Raw genomic sequence first — 25,765 nt, forward strand, 5'->3', positions numbered from 1 at the left:
ATGAACTATACCCATGTTAAAGAATTTGGACTTCATCCCAAAGGCTCAGAGGACCAACTAATGGGTTTTAATCAGGGAAAGAGTGCCAAGATCAGATTTACTCTTTGCAGAAATCTCTATGCCTATGGTAGAAGAAGAGATTGACCTAGAGGTTAGTCAGTTATGGCCAAGAGAATGAGCAGAGATAAATCCAAGAGGCATTATGAAATGGGTTGAACGTTTTGGTTGACTGAATGTGGGAAGCAATTACATTTTGGGGGATGCTATATTGCTAAATTGCCTAGGTATACAGTAAGATTGGGGATCACCAATAGGTTTCACCTTAGGAGCCGACTCTGATTGATGGTGGCTGCCCAGGGTGCTCTAATGAGACAGATACTTAAGTCACACCTGAACTCAGCCTGGAGGGCATTGATTAGCTAAAAAGGTGTGTCAAGGGCTGATGGTGGAATGGTATCCTATGTGGCCTGCTGATATTCCTGACACTTTCTTGATTCCCCTCCTACTTCTCTCCATCTCTCTTCATTTACCCCTTCTGTCTTGGTACATCTGAGAAATCCCCCCCCTGCCCCCCTTAATGCTCTTTGATACTGGTTGAGCAATAATCCCTGGCTGATTTCATTCTCAGCAACAGCAACCCCACACGCTGACGAATCCCTACTGTTCTGTTTTTCTGTGAAGCCTTCCCATCCCCATCCAGGCCAGGGGAAACAATCCCATCCCCCACCCCCAGGGCACCCACATAGCATTTGTTTATCCATCTATCTCTGCTACTAGACTAGGGACTTTGAAAGGACAAGACTGGATCTTATTGATCTCTGCATTCCCAGCTTCTGGAACACAGTAAACAATCAATAAATGTTAGTTAAATGAAAGAATGATTTAATGAATGGTATCCTTATTTTGCAGAGGAGGAAGAAGACTCAGAAGTTGGGATTTTCTCAAGGTTATCCTTCCTCCAAAACCTTCTCATCTTTCCTCTAGAACGAGTGTTGCCAAACATTTTTAATAAAGGGCCAGATAGTAAACTTTTAGCTTTGTAGGCCATAAGCTCTCCACTGCAACTAGTTAACTCTGATGCTGTAACTCTAAAGCAGTCAAGGACAATATGTAAATGAAGAGATGTGGCTATATTGCAATAAAACTTTACTTTCAAAACAGGATTTGGCCTGTGGATCATAGTTTGCAGACCCCTACTGTGGAAGATGATAAATAAACGCTCCTACATGTCTAGTCTCTTTGTTGAACATACTCTCCAAACTTGCCTTAGCTCAAATTCCAGGATCTTAATTCCATTGTTTCCACAGCCTTGGTTTGAGTTAGACTGACAATTCCCTTACAACTGAGTAGTTACAGGTAACTTTATAAAAGAACTGTCTTCAAAGCTAAAACCAGAAGGGAGAGGAGGAGTTGTTGAAGATGGTTCTTAAGAGACTTGATGAATACAAAGCCCATTTATCCACATCTTCCTTGACCCACCGATTTTGAACACTCTTAAGCAACATTTTAAAAAGAAAAGAAGCCCATTTCTTGGGTGGGCAGATAAAGAAGGAAGTAGACCAAATAAATCCCCTCTACCCCTCCACACCCCACTCCCTTTTAAGTTCCCAAATGACTAGTCTTCTTTTCCTTCATAGGGGCTATTCCAAACTTGTTCCATTCTTCTCATGTTTCGTAACCCACCATCCTTTCACTTATTGTGAAGAGACGACCTCACCTGCTACATCACAAGGGAAATAGAAGCCAATAAAAGATAATGCCTTTAGAATGTGCCCACACACCACAAACTTATCTAATCTATACCCATTCTCTTATTCTTCTGTCATAATGGAATAAGTATTTAAGGCTAATAATCCATCTTCCTGTTCTTTGGGTTCTAGGTCTTTCACCTTTTCAGGGGGACTTGGTTCGTCTCTCTCTCCTATGACCTTCACCTCTCTCTCTCTCCTGGAAACTTTCCATCAACATTTGGATGTGCATGTCTCTAGCACTCTGGTCAGAAAATGGTTCTCTCAAACTCTTGTCTTCTTCTAATCATTGCTCTAGCTCTTCCTTACCTTCTCTACAGTCACAGTTCTTGAAAGGGCTGTGTGCTCCCTGTTTCCACTTTATCATCTCCCAATAATTCCTCAACTCATGACAAATCTATGTAATGAGGTATTACTATTGCTCGCTGATAAAATAAAATGGAATGAAATAAAAACATAGTGATGTGGTAGTATGTTTAATTTGACCCAGATTTTTCAGAATTTCAAATATACATTTGGTAATGTAAACATAACACAAGCACAATTTATTTTTAAAGAGATAATTGGATTCACTATGCTCTGTTCAAGTTGAATCTGAGAAGCATACTGATTTCTGAAAATCATTCATACCTATGGTTTAACTGAGCAAACAGGGGATTTCTAAACTGTATGGGGATTTGAGTGGATTTAGGAATGGGGTAGATGGTTCTCTTTTCTACATTTTAAATTTTTAATAAATACTTCAAACATTTACAAAAGTAAAGAGAACAATACAGCATCATGCATATACTACCTAGATTTTAAAAGTGTTTACATTTTGCCATTGCTTCAGAGCTTAATAAAAATAATTTAAAAATTACAAATACAGTTAATGTCACTTTTGTGCCTTCTTCCCAACCCTGACCCATTATCTAGAAGTTTGTGTGTGTTCTTCTGCTCAATGTTTTTAATTTTTTTAGTACATATTTGTATCAATAAGCATTAAATAGAAGAATTTCATATGCTTTTAAATATTGTGTAAGTGGTAATGTAGTATGAGACTCTTCTGCAACTTGCCTTTTTCATTCCACATTATGTGTTTGAACTGTATCCACGTTGATTCATGTGTTCATTCATTTTACAGCTGGTCTTCTTTCTACTCCTTGAAACTTGCCCAAATTATTAGAGACAGAAAGCAGATTTTTCTGACAGCTTCTCAGTAGCAGATATGAAATCATTTGGCCTCAACTGTCTTCTCTTTTCTCCTTAGTCTCTCTTCCTCTTTTCCTCTTCTGCTCTATTAAGCATTTTGAATTTTAAAAAGCAAGAGCAGAAGAGAAAAACTCTGCAAAGAGGGTCTGAATTTAGTGCCCTACCTTCCAGAAAAGAATAAAGAGGCTAACATTTATCAAATACGTGCTATGTGCAAAAACCTGTGCTAATAAGCGCTTAACATTTACTTGGCAATACTCAATACAACCCTGGAAGCCTTCCTTGCCCAGAAACACATAGCTAGTAGGTAAAGATTTTAATTTAAAAAGAGAAGCCGTATTGATCCCAACATGCCACAGAGGTAGGTGAGCTATTAGCAGTTATTGAGACCCCAGGGATGGTACTTTAATCATTTTTGGTATTGATTTCACCTCTAATGATTGTTAATAATAAATAATAATTTCTCATTTCAGCATTTTTTTTTTTTTTTTTTTTTTTACATTTCAGCATTGTGTTTTCACATTTTAAGGGGCTGCATGAGAATTTTGATGAAGCTGAATGCTATTGAAAAATCTAGTCAAGAATGACTTGAAGGAATAGAAAAATCATTATCATGTTGATGACCCATATGGACTTCTGGAATTTTGATATCAGTGTTCCCCCAGGTTGCATGCCTTTGAACAATGGTCCATTCCATATGTCAAGAAGAAAATAAGTGGAATGCTGTGTGACAAAGAATGTATACTGGTCAAAACACCAAGATCATGAGCAGTGTTCCACTGATGATGGATGGATTGAACAATGGACCCAAGAGAACATTTACCTGGTCTCCATCAAGTCCAGTGCTGATCATGCAAACCTCACTCCAAGGCTTTCAGTTTCATGTGTTAGTGGGAAATACTAGGTAATCATGCATGTATTTTTTTTTAATGGAAAGAGATGCCATTTCTGCCTTTCATGACACAAAAATGTTTATTTTCCCCAATATTTTATTACAAAAAAGTTAAAGATAGAGAAAAGCTGAGAGAATTGTGTAGTGGCTGGCTGTGTGCCCAACACCTAGATGTTATAATTGTTAATATTTTGCTATACTCACTTTATCACCCTTCCATGTCTCTATTAATCAACCACCAATCCATCTTATGTGTGATGATTTTCAAAGTAAGGTGTAGATATCAGTACACACTTCAGTACATCATTAACTAGAGTTCAATATTTGTTTATTTTTTTTGAAGTGAAATGTATTTGCAAATGCTCAAATCCTAAGTGGACCATTAGATAAGTTTTGATACATAAACATACTTATTAACCTAATAGCCCTTTCCAGATAACAGAACTTTTCTGTCACCCCAGAAAGCTCCCTCGGGGGTTTGGACCATCATTTATAATTCCTGTTTCACAGTATCTGTCTGGATATATAATTAGTCAGTGTTGATTGGTGATAAATGACCACAGAAGTAGTTTCATTTCTGTTCAGTGCAGACGCTATGGAGCCAATTAATTGTAATTCTTGTGTGCAGTTTACATTCTTATTGTCATGCCAGCTGAAAACAAGGAACACTCAGAAACTGGAAAGAATAATTGTAGCTAACCTCCATTCAGATATTATATATGCTTCTTAAAATTTATTTATTTATCAAAGTGGATACAAAATGCATTCATCTAACTATGCATTTTTAGTTGAATTTGTGAAAATGTTAGTGTAGGATTTGCTTATTTTCTTTCAATGGAACCTACTTTCAACTTTGATCAGATACTAAGTTCATTCATTTATAACATTTACCTTTTCCAAAAACTTTGCCAGAATCTACTCTCCTGAGTTCATGGCAAAATTAATACCTTTTTCTTAATTACTGGCTTACCATAAAGCATTTCTTGCCCTGAATGTGGACTATAAAGTTGTTTTTGAATTGCTGGAGGCAGTTTCTGAGAATTCTTGGCAGAACGGATTGGCCTTGGAGTCAGGCATACCTTGGTTCAAATCTTGACTCTGTTGATTATTGACTACATGACTTTTAGCAAATTACTAACCAGTTTTAGCAAACTGAATTCTCTGTTGATTAAATGAGGACAATGCATCTGCCTCACGTGTTTATTGAGAGGGAAAAAAGTAAAAGCAGTTATCTCAGTGCTTAGCACATATTTTGCACTCAATAAATGTTAATGCTGTGATTTTTTAGAGTTGGCTTGCTAAGAGCTTTGTAGATAGGAATATTCCTGATAATATTTCTAAACCTCAAGAAACATAGTGATCATGTTTTAGAGGTCTCATATTGTTCATTTAGTCTTCAGTCTCACAAAAGGACAATATTTATCGCTTTATACTTATCATTAGTGTTTATTAAGAATCAGATTTTAAAAAGCAACCAATTCCCACTAGCGGCTAAAATGATAAAGATTGACAACATCAAAAATTGATGAGGATCTGAAGCAACCAGAATTCTCATACATTGTTGGGGAATTTCAAACTACTTTGGAAAACTTTTTAAGGGTTTCTTAAAAAGTTATACACTTTTGCTTCTGGAAGTCTCAAAATGGCAATAGTGCCAAGGTTAAGAAACCCTGATATACTCCATAGCAAACAATTCCATCCTAGGTATGTACCCAAGAGTAAAGAAAACACAGTCACAAAAGTATCTTCTAGGAGAATGGTTATAGCAGTTTCACTCATAATAATCCCAGACTGGAAACAACCCAGCTGTCCATCAATAAGAGAATGAATATATAAATTTTGAGATCCACTCATACAACTGCCTACTACTTAAGCAATAGAAAAGAGCAAACTACAGACACATAAAAAAATACATGGGTAAATCTAGGTAAATATGCTGAGTAGAAAGAGGCTGGGGAAAAAAGTATATACTGTATGATTCACTTTATACAAAATTCTAGAATAGGCAAAACTAATCTATGGTAATAGAAAACAGATCAATGGTTGCTTCTTGGGGGCGGGAAATTGATTTGGAAAGGGCTCAAGGAATTTTCTAAGATATTTGATAGGTTTTTGTCAAAATTGGTTTGAACAGTACACTCCTATTTAGGAGCATATCACTGTATGTTAATTATATGTAAAAATTTTGAAAAAAGGCAAATAACCAATGAGTTTAGAAGATATTTTTTCAACTGAACATCTTTCCATTGATTGCTCTTCATCCTCTCCAACACTTATACTTTCAGGGTTTTTATATTAGCTATTCTGATGAGTGTGTAAGGATATCTCCTTGCAGTTTTAATTTGCATTTTCCCAAACACTAATGAAATTGAGCAACTTTTCATGCTTATTGGCCTTTGGATATTATCTGTGAAGTGTCTGTTCAAGTCTTTCCCCATTTTTTTCTACTGAGATATCTATTATTTATTTATAGGAGTTATTTATATGCTCTGGATGCAAGTCCTTTGTTTTATATATATATATTTTGTGAATATCTTCCACTCTGTAGGTTGCCTATTCACTTTCTTTATGGTGTCTTTTGATGAGCAGACATTCTTAATTTTAATATAGTCCAATGTATAAAAGTTTTCTTCATGATTAGTGCTTTTTAATGTCCTGCTGAAAACTTTTTGCTTAATTCAGAATCATGAGGATGTTGTGGTATGTTCTCTGCTAAAAGCTTTATTGTTTTACTTTAAAAATGTAGATTGGCAATCCAAGTGGAATTGTTTATGATGTGAGGCAAGAGTCCTAATAATTTTTGTCCACATGGATATCGAAATAACTTAGCACCGTTTATCGAAAAAAAGATTCCTTTCTCCATTGATGCATGTCCTGGTGTAAAAAATGCATCATATGTATTTTTGTCTTTGCATAAATGTTTCACTCTATACACCTTTCTATATTCTGTTTTCATGCAGTACTGTTAACACATGTAGCTATTAATCTTTAATGGCTTCCTTGTATTCCATTGTATGTATGTATTATAATTTAATTTCCTTAAAGTAGACATTTAGTGTTTCCATTATTGTTGTTGCTGCTATTAAGGTGCTGATATAAACAGTTTTCCAAAGTGAGTACCAGCTGTCTCATTTCGTAAGGTTAAATTGTTGGGAGTGGAAATTAAGGGGTTAAAGTGCACGTCCAAATTGAAGTTTGCCTTCTGTAAGGCTTATACTGATTTTTTTACCCCCACCTACAATATATGAGCCTATTTCCCTATATTCTCACCAACAGTGACCATTATTAATCATTTTAATCTTTGCTAACTGGGTGCAAATAAAACTGATTGTCGTTTGCGATTCCAACTCTTTAAAAATATCCTTATTGAATATTTGGGTTATTTCTTGGATGGCTTGTTAAAATCTTGGCCCACTTTTCTGCTGAAGGTATTTCTTTGTTTTATTGGCTTATAATCGCTCTTATACATATATAAACAGAGGTCCATTTCGCAAAGTGTCCTCAGTTTGGCCTGTAACCTCATATTCCTTTCGAGGGCCAGGTTTAACCCACACCGGACTGCGAACCACGTGGCCCAATCGCCCTGGAAAGGCTTTCCCAGAGTCAGCGGCCAGGTGGGCGGAGCCAGCGTATTCCGGAGGGGGCGGGATCAGAGGGCACTCCGTCTGCGCGCGCAGCTAGCGTTGCCACAGCAGCCGAACGGTTGGAGGCTGGGCTTTCTTAGCTCTTGTTCCCCAGCGGAGAAATAAAACAGAGATAGGCTAAGCTTGGGTGCCTGGAGAGTCGCGACGTGCGTAACGTATACGCACGTGACGCCAGCGCGCCTCAAAGGTCGCCTGCGCTGGGTAGCTCTCAGGGCCCTCCGGCCACCGTAGGCCGGCGTTCGGCTGCCACACCGCGGGTAGGTGGGCATCCGTTTCCGCTCTGGGTGCCGCGAGGGTGGGTCCGGCCGCCTTCCTGGCCTCGGGGCGCGCCGCCTCCTCCCTCGCCCGGGGAAGCAGCCCCGAGGGCGGAAATGGAGAAGGACTCTCTCGCGTGAGGAGAGGGAATCAAGCACAGTCTCCCTTGACCCTGTGGCCCGAGGTGGGCGTGAGCGAAGGTGATCAGGTCCCGGTCTCTTTCGACTTTCCAGTACCTCAGGTAGGCAGGGGCTAGGACTGAGTTTTCTCCAGGTCAGGGACCGGGCCGCTCGAATGGAGCTTGGGACATAACTTCTACCCAGTGTCTTTCTACCAGATGTAATGGGTGCTCCAGACACAAAGTAAACGCTCGATGCACATTAGCTGCTATTTTCACAGTTGCTGGGAGGACTTGGTGAAAACATTTCTAAACTCCCTTCGTGTTAACTGCAGAGGTAGTAGCAATTGTTAATGGAGTCTTGAAGGTTTTGTGCTGAGCGAAGGGCTGCATAACTTCCTACCCGAGTCTGCAAAATAGGAATGATAATACCGAGCCACCTAGCAGAATTATGATGCCACAAAGCTCTCTGGAGGGATTAAAGAGTCAGAGGAACACAGAGTGGAAGTTTTTTCCGTACACTCTGAAAACATGCATTTTTAAAAATTTTTTTAAGTCTGAAGTGCAGGAATGAAGTTGAAATGCAGTTATGACTTATATTCAAAACCTGATCAAAGAAACACACTTACTGAGTGCTTACAGTATATTAAGTACTGTTCTAACATCTTGGAATGATATATGAATAAACGAACAGATGAAGATCCCTTGTGAAGCGTACATTCTAGTCTAATTTGAGGAAGACAAAGAATAAACATTAAAACAGGTAACTTCTATGTTAGAAGCAAATAAGTGCCTTGGAAAAAAGAAAAAAGTGCAAGGTAAGGGGCATGGGGAGTTGAAGATTCAATTTTAAATAAGTGTCAGGGTAGGCGTCACGGAGGAAATTACATGTGAGCAAATACATGAAGGAGATGTCTGAGGAAAGGGCAGAGACCAACCAAGGCAAATGCTTTATGATGGGAATATGCCTGCTATCTTCAGCAAAAAGCAAAAAGACTTGTGTGTCTGGAACAGTGTGAATGTGGGGTGGAGGGAGATAATGGGAAAAAGATTAGAAATGAAGGGTGGGGCCTGCAGGAAGAAATCTTGTAGCTGTAGAGCACTGTAGGAACTTTTGCATTTGCTCTGAGTGAAATGGGGAGCCATTGGAAGATTTTGAGAAGGGCGATGACATCATCTGTTACTCTGGTCAGAATATTTTAGAATAGACTGTAGGAAATAAGGATACAAACAAAAGGTTGTGGTAGTAACCCAGGAGAGAGATAGCAGTGTCTACAATCAGGAGGCTAGTAGCTTGGGGGTGAGTGAGAGGTGGTTGGGTTCTGGATATTTGATAGTGTGAAACATAATGTTTGGGTAAGTACATGTAAAGGATTGTCAATTTAGACATTATTCACTATAATTCATAATTTTGGTCTCTTACCACAGCTAAGGTAGAGTCAGGGAGAACAGTAGAGTGTTTGAGTCTTTTATTCTCCTGTCAACAGTGAAAGCATAGGTAAAATTTAAGAGCTTAACTACAGGCATTAATTAGTATGTGAAGTTAATGACTGAAATTATACCTTTTTCAAAGAAGACTATGAGATCTAAACATGGTTGTAGAGTTTCCAATAAGCACACTGTGAATTAAGACAATAATTTATTGTAATAAACTTTCGTTTGACCTTGTATAGGATTGTAGTAAGTACAGAAATGCCCCGTTTTTGCCTTCATCAGAACTATGTCTAAATATAGCTTCTGACAAAAATACTCGATCTGTGATAAGAAAAATACTGGAGAATGGTGACAACAACCTCTATTTACATTTAATTTGTAAATTGTTAAATGTACTGTGGTAAACCAAAGATGGGGAAGATACTTGTTACTTCAAGGAGTTTATGAACTAGTAGAGAGTTTTATGAGTAATTTAAACATAAAGTAAGAAAGGATTTAAAAAACTGCTGAAAGAACAATGCAAAGTAAATGCTAGTGGAGTGAAGCCGTCTGAATATTATTTATTGTAGCAGTAGCTCACCTTTATTTGCCATTTTAACATCAAATATTAGCTTTTTGTGAGATGATATAGTTATCAGTTTTTTTCACATTGAGCAAATTTAGATTTTGTTGAAAACTGGTCATAGAATGCCTTGAATATGCTAAATAAACGCAAAATTCATGAACTAAAGCACCTGTTAATTAACACTATACTTGACAGGTACCTTGTAATACTTGTTGCTCTCTGGTGGGATGTAAACTTTCCACACTTTGCCATTAAGATGTATTCCTTTCTCATGTATCCTTTTCCTTCTCTAGGAGACATATTTTTGGTTTGCTGTGATAGAACATAAAATGTAGGGTGAGTGTAATTTGTATATTCAATTAACTTATTTCTTCAGTTTAAAATAGTATCAAAATGTTAAGGAGTTTTAGTGCCAAGAAGAAATAATGGTATTTTTTAGCGTAATCATGGAGCTTAGCAACTTTAGTTCGTGATTGTGTGACCAGACCAGATAAAGCAGGCATCTATAGTCTAGATACATGCCATGGTGACGTAGGTCACTTTTATCCCCAAGCAGAAGGAAGCTGATCAGGCTGGTAAAGCACAATATCTAGGCAGTGTGGTAATGAGTGTTAGTTGGTGGCCCATACAGATGATTGGCACCTTCAAAGGTGTATGTCTTAGCAGAAAAGTGAAATCTGTCAGAGGTTGTATTCAGCAGTCCTGGCAGGGGAGTGAGTAGCTACTGTCAGGCCTGGTAGCAGGACCAGCTCTGTGCTAAAGTGCAGTACCACTGCCTGGAAGAAGGTGAGGTGTGGAGGGAACTAAGAAAATCTGAAGGTCAGTAGTTACAACTTGATCAAAGATCTGTGTAGGGATGAACTTGTGTGTGTGTGTGTGTGTTTGGAGACGTGAGTATATCACAGCCATGGGTAAAAGGAGAACTTTGAGGTTACTCTGATAATAGGAGCTGCCATTCACTGATGAATATTCTTTGGTACATGTTTTTTATATGCTAGTGTGGTTTATCTTCATTTTAACAAAATGATAGTGTCTCCATTTTTTTTTTTAAGACCCAGATGTAATTTCCCCAAGGCCGTTTATTAAGCTGTAAATGGCAGAGCTGGAATTTGAACCCTGATCTGTTTGTTAGATATGAAAGCCTATGCTCTTTATTCCAAATGCTTCATTATATAATATTAGCCTTCTGATTTTGTGGGATTTTTCATATATGTGATCACATTTGCTGTTGATGAGATATCACCTACTAGTAAATTTTGTTCAATGATGTGTTTTCTTTTCCTAGATTTTAATTTATTTTGAAAATGAGTAAGAGCAGAAAGCCTCCAGTTCATCATATAGCAAGTTCTGAGATATTTAGCCCAGATGTTCTTGCTGACATTTTTGAACTCTTTTCCAAGAATTTTTCTTATAGTAAGCCACTTAATAATGAGTGGCAGTTACCAGATGCCAGTGAGATTTTCACCTGTGACCACACAGAATTTAATGCATTTCTTGATTTGAAGAACTCCCTAAATGAAGTGAAAAACCTACTGAGTGATAAAAAACTGGATGAGTGGCATGAACACACTGCCTTCACTAATAAAGCTGGAAAAATAATTTCTCATGTAAGAAAGTCTGTGAACGCTGAACTTTGTACCCAAGCATGGTGTAAGTTTCATGAGATTTTGTGTAGCTTTCCACTTATTCCACAGGAAGCTTTTCAGAATGGGAAACTGAATTCTCTACACCTTTGTGAAGCTCCGGGAGCTTTTATTGCTAGTCTGAATCACTACCTAAAATCCCATCGGCTCCCCTGTGATTGGAGTTGGGTAGCCAATACTCTGAATCCATACCATGAAGCAAATGATAATCTTATGATGATTATGGATGACCGGCTTATTGCAAATACCTTGCATTGGTGGTACTTTGGCCCAGATAACACTGGTGATATCATGACCCTGAAATATCTGACTGGTCTTCAAAATTTCATTAGCAACGTATCTACCATTCACTTGATCACTGCAGATGGAAGTTTTGATTGCCAAGGAAACCCAGGTGAACAAGAAGCTTTAGTCTCTTCTTTGCATTACTGTGAAGTTGTCACTGCCCTGACAACTCTTGGAGTTGGTGGTTCTTTTGTTCTGAAGATGTTTACTTTGTTTGAACATTGTTCCATAAACCTGATGTATCTGCTGAACTGTTCTTTTGACCAAGTCTTTGTTTTCAAGCCTGCTACTAGCAAGGCAGGAAACTCAGAAGTCTATGTGGTATGTCTCCACTATAAGGGACAAGAGGCTATCCGTCCTATGTTAACTAAGATGATGCTGAATTTTGGGACTGAAATGACCAGCAAAGCTCTCTTTCCCCATCATGTAATTCCAGAATCTTTCCTTACAAGACATGAAGAATGCTGTATGTTCTTTCATAAATATCAGCTAGAGACCATTTCTGAGAACATTCGCCTGTTTGAGTACATGGGAAAAGAGGAACAAGCAAAGCTGAATAATTTAAGGAACTGTGCTGTACAATATTTCATGCAAAAGTTTCAGTTGAAGCCTCTTTCTCGAAATAATTGGCTTGTGAAAAAATCTCATATTGGTTGTAGTACAAATACAAAATGGTTTGGGCAGAGGAACAGATATTTTAAAACCTATAATGAAAGGAAGATGCTGGAAACTCTTTCATGGAAAGATAAAGTGGCTAAAGGATACTTTAATAATTGGGCTGAAGAACATGCTGAATATCATCCTGGGCAAAGTTCTGTTTTGGAAGGGACAACTTCCAGTCTTGAGTGTCACTTATGGCATGTTTTAGAGGGAAAGAAACTGCCAAAGGTTAAGTGTTCTCCTTTCTGTGATGGTGAAATTTTAAAGACACTTAATGAAGCAATTGAAAAATCATTAGGAGGAGCTCTGAATTTGGATTCCAAGTCTAGGCCAAAACAACAGTATTGTTGTTGTCATGTTTTTTCTGAAGAACTGATATTTTCTGAGTTGTTTAGCCTTATCAAGTGCCTTCAAGATGAGCACATTGTAGGATACCACAAACAGATAAAGTGCCTGCTTGTTGGTTTGTCGACTTCCAATGATATCAAAATGTATATGCCATTGGAAGTACGATTCCTGGAATCTCCTGAACTCATGGATTTCACCTGTTCATTGCTTCATGATGGAGACCCAGTTTACCAGCAGTTATTTTTGAACTGCCTTCTACATTCCTTACAGCAGCTTCATACAGGAGATGCTATGATTTTGCCTGTACTTTCTTGTTTCACGAGATTTATGGCTAGTTTGATCTTTGTGCTCCACAGCTGTTTTAGATTCATCACATTTTCTTGCCCCACATCCTCTGAGTCCCTGAGGAGTTGTGCAGTCCTGCTATGTGTTGGTTATCAGGACCTTCCAAATCCAGTTTTCCACTATTTGCAGAATGTAAATGAATTGTTGAGCACTTTGCTGAACTCTGATGCACCCCAGCAGGTTTTACAGTTTGTGCCAATGGAGGTACTCCTTAAGGGGGCACTACTTGATTTTCTGTGGGATTTGAATGCTGCCATTGCTAAACGGCATTTGCATTTGATTATTCAAGGAGAGAGAGATCAGTAGCCTTCAGTTATGAAATTGAACATCTCCTTTCTGGGATTCAATTTGACTTCTTATAATTTCCAATGTTATTTCATCCCTTTGCCCTATTAATTTAAAACTTCAGCAGTTTCATTTTAGTGAAAAGCCAGTTTTTATGTCGATCAAAGTTTCATTAATTCTGGAAAACCACTAGCTAATTCTGACCTCTGGTATATGCATGCCCACAGGCAAAGGGCTCTTCCATGTGGTAGAATCTATGCAGAGATATATTCACCATCTGAACATGACAGGTGTATTTATGTGCTTGGGGCAGACACATCCATGCTTGTATATGCAGTTAGTTGGTCTTACTTATCTCCTTAAGAGTTGGACCTTTGTGCCTTCATTCAGATTTTTCCAACCAGTTTCCTTTCAACAGACTCTTATTTCCAAATGGCTCAATGGCTAATGCTGTTAATGAATTGATTTATGTCCTTGATGAAAGGAGGTGAGTTACTCCTCAACAACACTGACTTTTTTTTTTTTAACATTTAACATGCCAGTCATGGATTTCAGGGCACTCATCTTGCCAGATTTTTTTATATGTACCATTTGTTGCCCTTAGGCCATTGACGTAATTTGCTTTTATGGTTCAAATGAAGATAGTGTGATGTTTTATGGCTATTTTACTAACCACAGTCATCCAACTATAAAGAGTATTAGGACAGCTTGAAACCAAAGATCCTGTTTAAAACAATGGAAAATAGTTTCCTGGGTCTAATACACTCCTGTATCGTGAAAAGCTTCATTTAGCAATGATGTAGTTAATTTTAGGAAATAATCGATGAACTAAAAGTTTTTTTTTTTAATTACGAAATAGTTTTTGTGGCCTCATATTGGGGATATATGAATGTCATGAAATAGTGCATACTGAAGAAATTTTTTAACATTCAGAATGATGGGTCAGCATTTAAACATTTTTAATCTTTACTAAATTGTCTTTTTCAGTATGAAAGTAGCGCTTTACCAAGATTAGCCATGAAATGGTTATTTTATCAGTTACATTTTGATTTTTTTGAATTTTATGTATTTTACAGTATAATATAAGCTTTTCTGACAAACTGTATTGAAATCTCCGTTACCTTGAAATTCCACAAAAATGGAGAATATTTATGTTCTCCTGTGTGCATTTAAGGCATTTTTGTTAGTTATGTGAAAAATAAATCTATTTTTGGTTGATGTGTATAATAAACTGAAATTTTTTCATGCTTTTTTGAATTCCATTACAGATTCATGAATAAAGTCATTAGTACGGAAATTTTGTTTTCATCTTTATTTTTTTAAGGAGTCATAGAAGAAATTAAAAACATAACTTGGAAGCAGACTGTTTTTTAATTGAATGGGAGATAACATTCCTTCATTTCTCATACTTTGAATTCATTAAAATTTAGTCCTTATTGTTGTAATATTTATGGAAGATCTACTTTAGGTTAGAAATTGAATACTTAAAGAGTGTATGTGTAGGTTTAGTTCTTGCCAGGGTGAGTGTGGAGGCCTGGAGGTAGGTTTCTGAAGGAAATCTGTTTTCTTAACCAGTGTCTTTATGGAAGCAGTTCCAGTTGTGTAATGAAAGAAATCTGATAGAAAATTGTTTACCAAGATAGAACTGCTAAAAACCACTCTAGGAAAACCATTTTGTCAAGCAGTACTAAGTGCTTGGTAGTCTATGTATCTTGATAGGTTCAATCAATATAATCCACAGCCTATTTTTACTTATTTTATCCATTTGATTAGAATGAAGTTTGAAAGTCAAGGTCTAGATTCCAGAGTAGAACTTTCAGTGAAGCCCTTTTTAAACACCAATCTATATTGGAATTATAATATACTAAAATATACTAGAATATATTTTGTTTTTTAACATGCCTTTTGAAATCAATTGAAAATGTTTTTATATGAGAGTCTTAATTTGTGCTTTTTGAAATTTTTAGCAGCCAGGAAATTTAAACTTCATGAAACATTTTGTGTTTCTTTAAAAACTTAGGTGAAAAATATGTCTTTGAAATTTAATTTTTTCAATTATTAAATTATAAAAATAATTAAATTAAATTAATTAGAATTAAATTAAATTAATTAATTAAAAGAATTTTAATTCTCCCTAAGCAAAAATTCACCTTTGGATTTTAGTCAGAGCTTTTGTGTGTTATTTAAATATTAAAATTCATTGAAATATCTTTCCTGAAATAAACTAAAAATCTCAATATATGGATTTTTACTCCTATCTTTAAAATTGTTTTTGGTTTAAAGAGATTTGTGTTAAATGTTTTTTTTTATTTTCCCTTCTCCAAAGATCTTGGAATAAATGAAAGCAAGATTAAAATATTAGAAGAGATGAAAGAAACGTGTTTATTATTTTTTCACTCTTTGGTGAGAATATGAAATATTTAAAAATATTTTAACTTCATCTTTTATTTCCAGGTGAGATCACTAATTAAATAATTTTTTACAGTGCCCTGATGAGGATATATGAAATAATTTAATTGCTTACTCTTTTAGAAATGAAAATGTTGATTTTAAACCCAAATGAAATTTATTTTCCATATTTTAAATACTCTGTTCCTTGATTTTAAAAAGATGACAATATTGCTATTTTATTCAGTGTTTTTTTTTTCTAAAATGAAATAGGATATTTTTAATTTTGTGTCAGTTTTTATAATTGTTTTAAACAGTAAGTGATTATTTTTGTAAAAACAGTGTATGCTTATACAGATTTTAAGCACAGCAAAAAGTTTCTATTCATTATTGTGTTCTAAAAAATATAAATTTTTAAGAATGCCTATACAATTGGATCTTATTTCTTTCTTGTGTAATCTGTTGAATATTATTTGAACAAACCTTAGTTTTAATGTATTACCCTTCATTAAAATGGTGACAAATTATTACCGATAGATGGTACAGATGTGCAAGGGCTGGCTCAGGATTTAACTCCACAAATACTATTATAAAAGAAAGACTCATTTATTTGAAAATAGGCTACACTTCTCATACTTTTTTTTTTTTTTTAACTTGACTGATTTTAGAAGAACCAACTATAAAACAAAAATGTCAACATTTCCTCATGAATTACCCCTTGGATGGTAAACATTTTTAAGGGTTGGTCCAGTGGGCCAAGAACAAGTAAACTAAAAGCCAGATAGTACGTGTAGTAGCTCACAGTAAAAGGTATGTTTTATGACATGTAATTAAAACTATAATCCTAAGAATTGGTTTATAATGAATTGCTGCTTATTATTTGGGGGTCTAAACAGTATACCCTTTAGATAGGTTATATAAAACTGCAATTTTTAGATAAGGAGATCTTTTTCTTTAATTCTGTCTTTACTAAATCTCTTTAGTGTTTATTTCTCTATACATTTTTCTGACTTTTGGACAATACAGGAAATGAAGGTAACTAATCTTTAGGTAAGTACAGGTTATACTGTACTTGAAGAATTTTGGAAGAGGTGAACATCTTTATGACCACAGATATGTGAAGATGCCAGCAGTTTTTTGATTAGTGAAATGATTTTAAAATTATCCGTTGCTAAGCATAGGTTAACATTTAATTTCACTCAACTGAAAATATATTTAAAAATGCAATCTGCTTGTGTTCAAATATAAATTGTGACTTATACATGGTACTTGTATATTGTTTCTCTAATTTTTTGTAGCTCTTGATTTTTTTGTCTTTCCAGAGTGAAGGTGCTTATCATAATAGCTCACCTGGGTGTACTCATTCTGGGTTCATTTACATCCAGTGTAATGATACCAATTTTAATCTGTTACTGGATATTTAATGTTATTTAATATTTACTGTTGTAGCTATACTGTGGATGTATGGCTTAAATTTGATTGTTGTGATATAATTAAGGAAAATATTTGCTGACATTGTTCTTTTCCTCTAAACTATTTGGATACATTGTGTTGCAAAGATATTTTTATTAAAATGATTGTACAAATCTTTGTATCCCTGTCTTTGAAGATATACCTATTTTATTTTCATGTATGTCTGTATCTTTTTTGCCTTTTAATATTATGCTTAGACACCAGATTATTTCGCTGAGCAAGACACATGCTTTTTCTGTCTGTACTTTTTAGAGTTTCTGTTATGTTTCCAGTAATCCCAGGATTGTGAAATGAGTATGCATGCTAGACTAGCTGAGAAGAATCGAAACAAACATCCACATTTCCTAGTTGATTTCTTTTTCGCTAGGGTAAACTTCTTCCCTAAACTATCCAATAATTCCAGTAATACTAATCTTTTCCTATCTTTTGCACTTTTGAACATTGCTTTTAAATTAAGCAATCATTCTTTCATTTTCCTACCAGGATTATAAACTCATTGAGGACAGGAACTATGACATGTACTTAAATTTCTATCCTATGTTGTCCATATAGGTGTCTACAGAATGCTTTCATTTTTTTTATTTTTTTCATATTAGAAAATCAAACACAAAATTAAAAGCATAATAGAAATCCCCATGTGCCGTCGCCCATGTTCAGTAATTAGCATTTTACTGAACTTGTTTCATTCTGTACTTTTTTTAAAGTTTTTTTTTTTAAGTTGTAAAAGCAAATCCATGAAATACTTAGGGTTCTATAACACCTAACAAAATCACTCAGTATCATACAATGGCCAGTACATGGTTCAAGTTTTCCAGATTGCTTAAAAAAGCCTTTTTATTCTATGTTTATTCAAATTTCAAAGGTTCACATAATGCATTTACTTACTATGTCTGTGAAGTCTCAATCTGTTAATCTATTAATCTCTCAATCTAATAACAGTCTATTTCCCACTTCTCCAACATTTTCTTTTCTATGTCATTTTACCTGTTGAAAACTGGTTGTCATATAGTGTTTTCATATTCTGTTTTTGGCTGATCAGGTACTTGTGATATGCCGCAGATTTCCTGTAAATTGATAGTTAAACCTTGAGGACTGATTACTTTTGGCAAGAATCCTTCATAAGTGGTGGTGTGTACTTGTTTTTTTATCATACTACAAAGTATAAAATGGATAGTTGCTCCTTCACATGAACATTAAAATTAATCAAAGACTCAGATCTTGTGAACCAGGTCTATCTATTATTATGTTTTCTATCAGTCTTTCACTTAATAGTTTTAAAATCCATTAAATATTGATACTTAGCTCTGTTAGTTTATTAGGGCTTACAAAGTAGTGATTTTCTAACCATATTTCTTCTGTATTAGCTGACTTATGAAGATGTATTTGATGTTATCCACTATTTGTTTACTCAATAAAGTTTATTCAGAAAAAGATGGATAGGTGTTTAATTTTTTTAAACTATCATTTCAGAAAAATAAGTTGGTTCCTTAGCAACATCCAAAGGTGATCAATGAGATTTTTTTATGCTGTAGTTGTGGTTATTTTTAAAGTGTCTCTAGGAACTCATGGATGGTTATATATTTGTTGTATATTAATCAATTACAACTATTATTCTCTCTTGATGCCCAAATTATTCCATTTTGTCATGAGTAGGGAGGAAAGAGTCTCCTTCAGGTTGAAGCCTGTGCCATTTTTACCTAATCCAAGCAGTCTTTGATAGCTTCTGTATTTTCTGGCACAATATGTGCCAATTTCATCATTACTTTCTACTCAGATACAATGTCATCCTGACTTTAGTGAGACTGTCATTAGGGCACTAGTTCTCAAATATTTTGGTTTCAGGACTCCTTAGAAATTACTGAACAATCTGAAGAGCTTTTGTTTGAGTTGTATTTATTGATATTTTCCAAACTGGAAATTAAAACAGAGAAAATTTGTATTAATTTAAAAACAACAATGATAAAAGCATAGCAATGTAATTTTTTAATGGAAAATAACTTTCAAAGTAGAAAAGATTTATTGAGAAGCATGACATTGTTTATGTTTTTGCATGTCTTTAAAATATCTTTATAATAAAAGACAACTGGATTCTTAAATCTGCTTCTACTTTCATTCTGTTGTAATTGTTTTGGTTGAACTACTTAAGAAAATCTGACCTCACATAGATATATAGTTTGAAAGGGAGGAGCACTTTTCAATAATCTTTTTAGATAATTATGGATGTCTTTGATGTTACACCCAGACTTGAAAAGTGATAGCTTCTTAAAGGTTGATTGCAGTGAAGGATCTTACACTATGTTAGTGAACTTTTTATATATTTTGTACACTAAAATCCATTGGTCTGTCTTATACTTTGAATGGATCTTTTACCCATGCATGATCTTTTAAAATCATGAATTTTATAATTCGAAAATACATGTTCACTGAATTATGCAGATTTTGCAAACATTGACGCATTTCATTATACAGTATCAAAATGCCACATTTTAAAACATCACCATTGATTTCATCAGAAAATTTACGTGTTGGAAACCTGTCACTTGTATGTTCAGATTTGATCATGGCAACACAAACTGTCAGGTGTTTTACTTGAATTGACAATTCACTTCATTCATTTCTGAGAAAATGTCTACCAAAACATAGTTTGCTAGTTGTTCTCTCAAGTAAAAATGCCCTGTGAAAAATACGCAGCTTCCGTTTGCAACTCAAATATTTTTCCTCAAAACAACTGTCCTACTTGTGTAAGCAACAGAAGTACTTTATATGTATTTTGCATTTTTTCATATAGAATATTAAACACGTACTCAAGGGTTGAGATTCACTAAAATTATTTTTCCCTACTTCATTAAGAACATTTTTAAGTACAAAAAAAAAAATTTCGAGTGTGTGGTGGTGAAGAATATAATGACTACTAATACATTTTAGTGTCACTTGATTTGTACTAAGATACCAGGGATTTTGCCCACCTTTTTTTTTTTTTTTTCATGGGTAGGCACTGGGACTCGAACCCGGGTCTGTGACATGGCAGGTGAGAATCCTGCCACTGAGCAACCATCGCACTGCTCCCATCATTGCTTTTGCATCAGGAATGTGACTTTTAATATAGTATTGAGAGGAAATAATGTCTTGGTTTTTATCATGAGAAGAGTTTTAATTTCACAGGGATCCCCTGAAAAAATGTAAAGACCACACTCTGAGAACTGCTGCTGTAGTTATATCAGTTATAATTGATTATATTGGTTGTTGAGTTTTGTTTATTTTGATCCTATTAAGTAGATATTTTATTTTTTAAAAACAAATAGTTGTTTATTTTTCCCATTTTTTAATTTGTGGGAATGAATATATTTTTTCCTTTAGTTCTATTAATAAGATTGATTGTATTAATGGATAACCTAATGTTGAACTGCTCTTAAATTTCTGGAATAAAGTACTGCTTGGTCATGATGGATTGTTGGATTCTGTGTGCTAATGTTTATTTACAGTTTTTGCATGACTTCATAAATGAGATTGGTCTGTGGTTTTAATTTTATGTAATCTTTGGTATTGGAATCAATGTTTAATTTGCTTTATAAAAATCGTTTTTTTCCTGTGCTCTGAAATAATTTAAGGAGCATTTGTATAATCTGATCTTTAAAGTCTGATAGAATTCTTTGTGAAATTAGCTGCCTAATGTCTTCTTTAACGAGAGTTATTTTATGACTTCCTATAAATATATCTATATATATGTTTAATTTTATTTATCTTATCTTTACGACTTTATCTGTTTAAAGCTTTTTTTCTGTTGATGTCAGTTTTGCATATTTTTCTATAATGTTACTTGTTTTATCTGGATTTAAAATTTTTTTTGCATAGAGTTGTGCAAAGTTGTCTTATGATTTAAAAAAAATCATTTTCTGTGTTTTGAACTTTTTAATTTTATTTTGTGTGCTTGTACTTTCTCCCCGTATTTCAAATATTAGGTTAACTATTTCTGTTTTCTTGATCAGTTTTCAAAGAACCATCTTTTTGGTTTACTTAGTTTTTCTATTTCCCAACTCATTGATTTGCTTTATTTTTTATTAATTCCTTTTACATTCTTTTACTTTTCCTTTGTTCTCTTTTTCTAGCTATTTTTTTGAGTGAGTTATTTAATTCATTTTAATTTTTTATTGTTTATATTTCATTATTGTTTTGTATGTGACTCCTTTAGCTCTTACCGATAGATTCTGTTATTTCATCTGTTTATTATTGTTGTTTTAAAAAAATTCTGCCCCTTTATTTTGTATTTTTCCTTTGATCCAAGAATTGGTTAATAGTGTTTTTTTAAACTTCCTGGTGTGAGAGCCTATTTTTATTTTTATTTCTGGTTTTGTTGTACTGTGGTCCAAGGATTCTACTTGTGTTATGCATTTTTTAGACTACTAACGTTTTCGTTTTGGTATGATACATTGCCATGTTTTTGTGACTCTTCCATGTGCACTTAAAAAGTTGATGTATTCTCTGTTAGAGTTTGAAATTGTGTATATATACAATTTTATATATATTGTGTCTTCTATAGCCTTCCCAATTTCTTTTGTTTATTTGATCTGTCTTGGACTGAGAAAAGTATGTTAGAGTCTCATATTTTACTGTGTTAAAGTATATTTCTCCTTGTATCACCTAATATTTCTGCTTTTGAAGATTATTACTATTATTGTTTAATAATCATTTTATCTTTATCATGAATTATAGCCTTTAACATTACAGAGTGTCCTTCTTTCAATGCTTTGTGTGTATGAAGAATCAGGATTGTAACCCTTTCTTTTTTTTGCATGGGCAGGCACCGGGAATCGAACCTGGGTCTCTGGCATGGCAGGTTGGAACTTTGCCTGCTGAGCTGCCATGGCCTGCCCTGTAATTTTTTTACATTCATGTGTATTCATGTGATACAATTTTTCCTGTTTAAAATTTTTTTTTAAATAGCTTAGTTTTAGATGTCTCTTTTTATACATATAGCCATAGAGTTGGATATTTCTTTTGAAACCAATCTGAAAATATTTATCTTTTAGTAATTGAGTTAAGCCCATTTACATTTATTTATAAGACCAATATATTTGGTCTTAATATATTTTTATGGCACATGCTTATATAATATATTCAACTACCTGGTCTATTTTCTTTGTACTTGATCTTTATCTCTCCTCTCTGTCTGTCTGCTCTCATTTATTTGATTTTTAGAACTTGGAACAAATGTACAAACCTCCTTAATAGTTACCATTGTATTAATATCTTTATGTAATACACTTAGACCCTCTACTTTTGGATACAGTGTATTGGTTTATTTTATTATGAGCAGTATTGAAATTAGTAACCTATTCTTCTGTATTTCCACTCTCTGCTCCAGCATTTAATTTAACATTATGTAATTTTATTCCTAACTAGCATCTATAAGGCAACCAACAGGTTTTTCTTCTTTCCGTGTACTCTGTTTCTTTTGTTTTATTTTTTTGACAGGTATATTGATATTAGCAGAAAGTATTCCATTTTCATTCTGTTCAGTCACTCTTTAGTCTACAGCTAAGCATATTTAAATGGTAACCACTGGTCTTCAAGTTGCAGTATCTGAATATTTCTTGGTTGTCTAAAGCTTGCCTTTTGGCAGAGTTGCCAGAAGGGCTTATGGAAACATTGTCCTCTGGGGTCTTACAAGTTTATAGAGTTTGTCTGTGGCCTTTATATTTGAACATCATTTTGGTTGGAAATAAATTTTTGGGTTCGTGTTTTCTTCCTATAGGCATCTTAAATTTGATGCTGATAGATTACTCCTCTTATAATCATCTTATTTTTTGCTTGAATACCCAAAGGATTTTTCCTGATATCTTGACCGTCTTGTTGATTTACTAGAATATGTCTTGATGTTGACCATTTTGAGATGATTTTACTCTAGTATGTTCCCTTTCATTACAAAGGTTCATATCTTTTACATCAGGAGACTTTTCTTGAATTGTAGTGTTTATTGTTCTGTTCTATTTCTTTAGTTTTCTGCTTTAGGGACTCCTATTATATGTTATTGTGTGTCTTCCATGTCTATTACTTTATCTCAAGTGCTATTTATCTGTTTGTTTTTATTTAAATGTTTTCTTTTTCAACATTTGTTTACCTTATTGTATTTTGCATTGCTTCTCTTAGCTCTTGTATTTCTTCTAGTTTAGTATATATAACTACAATGATTTCCTTACTGAGCTCTGTCAGCCTATTGACTGATCATCTAATTTCTGAGTTGTTTTTCTTTCAAGTTTCTATTGTGTCTCTAATTTTTAAAAATATTACTTTTAAATTTTAAAGTTTTCATCTGCTTTGCATTGTTTTTATTGTGCTTTCTTTATCAGTATGTTCCTCATATTGTTTTCTGCTTTTTCCTTATAATATCTTTGTGTATAAGTATAATCATTTTCTGTGGCTCGTGTTTAAATGAGATGTGTTTTCCTGAACTTTTAGGTGAAAATTCCCATGTTGATAATAGAAGTGGGCCAGGATAGTCTGGCATTATGGTTGAAGTTCTCTACACTTTATTTTTACCTTAAAACATTAAAAAACAGTCCTTTCTGTATAGCCACCACAGAAAAAAATATGTCTGTTCTAGTTTGCTAGCTGCCAGAATGCAATATACCAGAGACGGGATGGCTTTTAAAAAAGGGGAATTTAATAGGTTGCTAGTTTACAGTTCTAAGGCCGAGAAAATGTCCCAATTAAAACAAGTCTATAGAAATATCCAATCTAAGGCATCCATCCAGGGAAAGATACCTTGGTTCAAGAAGGCCGATGAAGTTCAGGACTTCTCTCTCAAGTGAGAAGGCACATGGCGAACACAGTCAGGGCGTTTCTCTTGGCTGGAAGGGCACAGGACAGAAACGGCGGTGTCATCTGCTAGCTTTCTCTCCTGGTTTCCGGTTTCATGAAGCTCCCGGGGAGGTGTTTTCTTTCATCTCCAAAGGTCTCTGGCTAGTGGACTCTCTGCTTCGTGGTGCTGCAGCATTCTCTGCTCTCTCTGAATCTTTCTCTTCTCCAAAACATTTCCTCTTTTGTAGGACTCCAATAAACCAATCAAGACCCACCCAAATGGGTGGAGACATGTCGTCACCTAATCCAGTTTAACAAACCACTCTTGACTAAATCACATCGTCCAGGGAGATGATCCAATCACAGTTTCAAACATACAGTATTGAACAGGGATTATTCTACTTTTATGAAATGGGATTTTGATTAAAACATGGCTTTTCTAGGGTACATACATCCTTTCAAACCAGCACAATGTCCTTTCTGTGTAGTACTTTTTGAACTCTTCCTCCTCTGTTCCCTTTCCCCACAAAATGTGACCTTTCTCTCTCCTTTTACCCACAGTCGTCCTGCTCGTCTCATTTTGGATTCTACTTCCAGTACCTCTTCTTCAGGAAGGGTCTCTACTCTTCTGGAAAGAGATATTTTTAGATATTTGTGAAAGCCTCAGGAATTTAGACCACCCTGGCAACTCCTATCCTTCCCTCCTATTGATTCCCCACAGTCATTTTGCACTCACCCACAAATTGAAACTCATGAAGTCTTCTTCCAGTTTCAACAGTTGTTTTTGAGAATTTTATATCCAGAATGGGAATTCTTTCCTTTTGGGGCAATGAGTTATTAGTTATTTTCTGTTCTCGGGCCTTTAGGACACCGTAACTCCCATTTCTCTTTTCTTTACCTCCTGTACACTTGCTGATTTCACAGGGGTCTTGCCACTATCCTTGAATTAGTCCACAGTGTGTGTACTCTTGAGTTTGAGGATGACCTCATCACCTAGTTTTATTGAAGATGCTGGCGGTGAGTTTTTTCTTTTGATATCCTAGTTGCTCTATTCTCATGAGGGGATTTTTGGAGATTAAAAAATCATGCTGTTACAACCTTCTTAACATGGATAGACCCCAAAATGCTTTTTAAATTATGTTCTGTAGTGCCCCACATCTGCTACTGCAATACCCTCTCCTGTTGTGTTATATCCTACACTCTATTATCATTATTGTTTGTTGTTTGTTTCCAGTGCTTTTACAGATTGGTGGTGAAGCACTTGGGCTCTGGAGTCAAGCTTCATGGTTAAATTCCAATTCTACCACCCACTGGCTGTGTGATTTTTGGAAACTTACTTAACACTCTGTCTCAGTTCCTTATATGGAAAATGGGGATAACAAAAAAACCTGTCTTGTAGAACTTGTATCGGAATTAAATGCAATGATGCTTATATAGTACAGTGACTTGTAGAAAGAGGTCAGTTGGTGGCATCTGTTATAATTCTTTGGCCCCTGAGAGTAAATAGACACAAAGCCAGGTATATAGAGTGTGTTCTGTAATATCAGAGTGGCCCAATTCCTACAACACACAACCAATATTAAAAGTAAGGGGACCTTTGACCATACTATTATGTCTTTTGACATGTGTTTTAAAAATGTAAAATTGATCATGTTGTTTAAAGAGGGACTGTCTAGGGTGGACATAGCAGCAT

At 34.9% G+C, this 25,765-nt stretch overlaps 2 protein-coding genes across 4 annotated transcripts in view; both read left to right on the forward strand.

Annotated features, from left to right (window-relative positions):
- Positions 1-7,571: 7,571 nt before the first annotated feature.
- CMTR2 (cap methyltransferase 2) lies at positions 7,572-15,586 on the forward strand. 3 transcript variants are annotated; one of them, XM_077132974.1, is made up of 3 exons: positions 7,909-7,971; positions 10,141-10,183; positions 11,133-15,586. In XM_077132974.1, exon 3 carries the CDS (start codon positions 11,152-11,154, stop codon positions 13,432-13,434), a length of 2,283 nt encoding a protein of 760 aa, XP_076989089.1. In that variant the 5' UTR covers positions 7,909-7,971; positions 10,141-10,183; positions 11,133-11,151; the 3' UTR covers positions 13,435-15,586. The 3 variants fall into 3 exon arrangements, with proteins under 3 accessions (XP_076989087.1, XP_076989088.1, XP_076989089.1); XM_077132972.1 differs by lacking the exons at positions 7,909-7,971; positions 10,141-10,183 and adding an exon at positions 7,572-7,732 and having other exon boundaries at positions 11,133-15,585; XM_077132973.1 differs by lacking the exon at positions 10,141-10,183 and having other exon boundaries at positions 7,871-7,971; positions 11,133-15,585.
- Positions 8,023-25,765, forward strand: part of HYDIN (HYDIN axonemal central pair apparatus protein) — a 511,177-nt gene continuing 493,434 nt past the window's right edge. Inside the window, exon 1 of the mRNA XM_077132967.1 lies at positions 8,023-8,611. The gene's annotated coding sequence lies outside the window, so the exon portion shown is untranslated. The remainder of the gene's footprint in view (positions 8,612-25,765) is intronic.

This window comes from Tamandua tetradactyla, chromosome 16 (genome assembly GCF_023851605.1).
Source record: "Tamandua tetradactyla isolate mTamTet1 chromosome 16, mTamTet1.pri, whole genome shotgun sequence".
Taxonomy (NCBI): domain Eukaryota; kingdom Metazoa; phylum Chordata; class Mammalia; order Pilosa; family Myrmecophagidae; genus Tamandua; species Tamandua tetradactyla.

Coding starts and splice junctions, on each gene's coding strand:
- CMTR2 (XM_077132972.1), top strand. CDS start 11,152: ATGAGTAAGAGCAGAAAGCCTCCAGTTCATCATATAGCAAGTTCTGAG.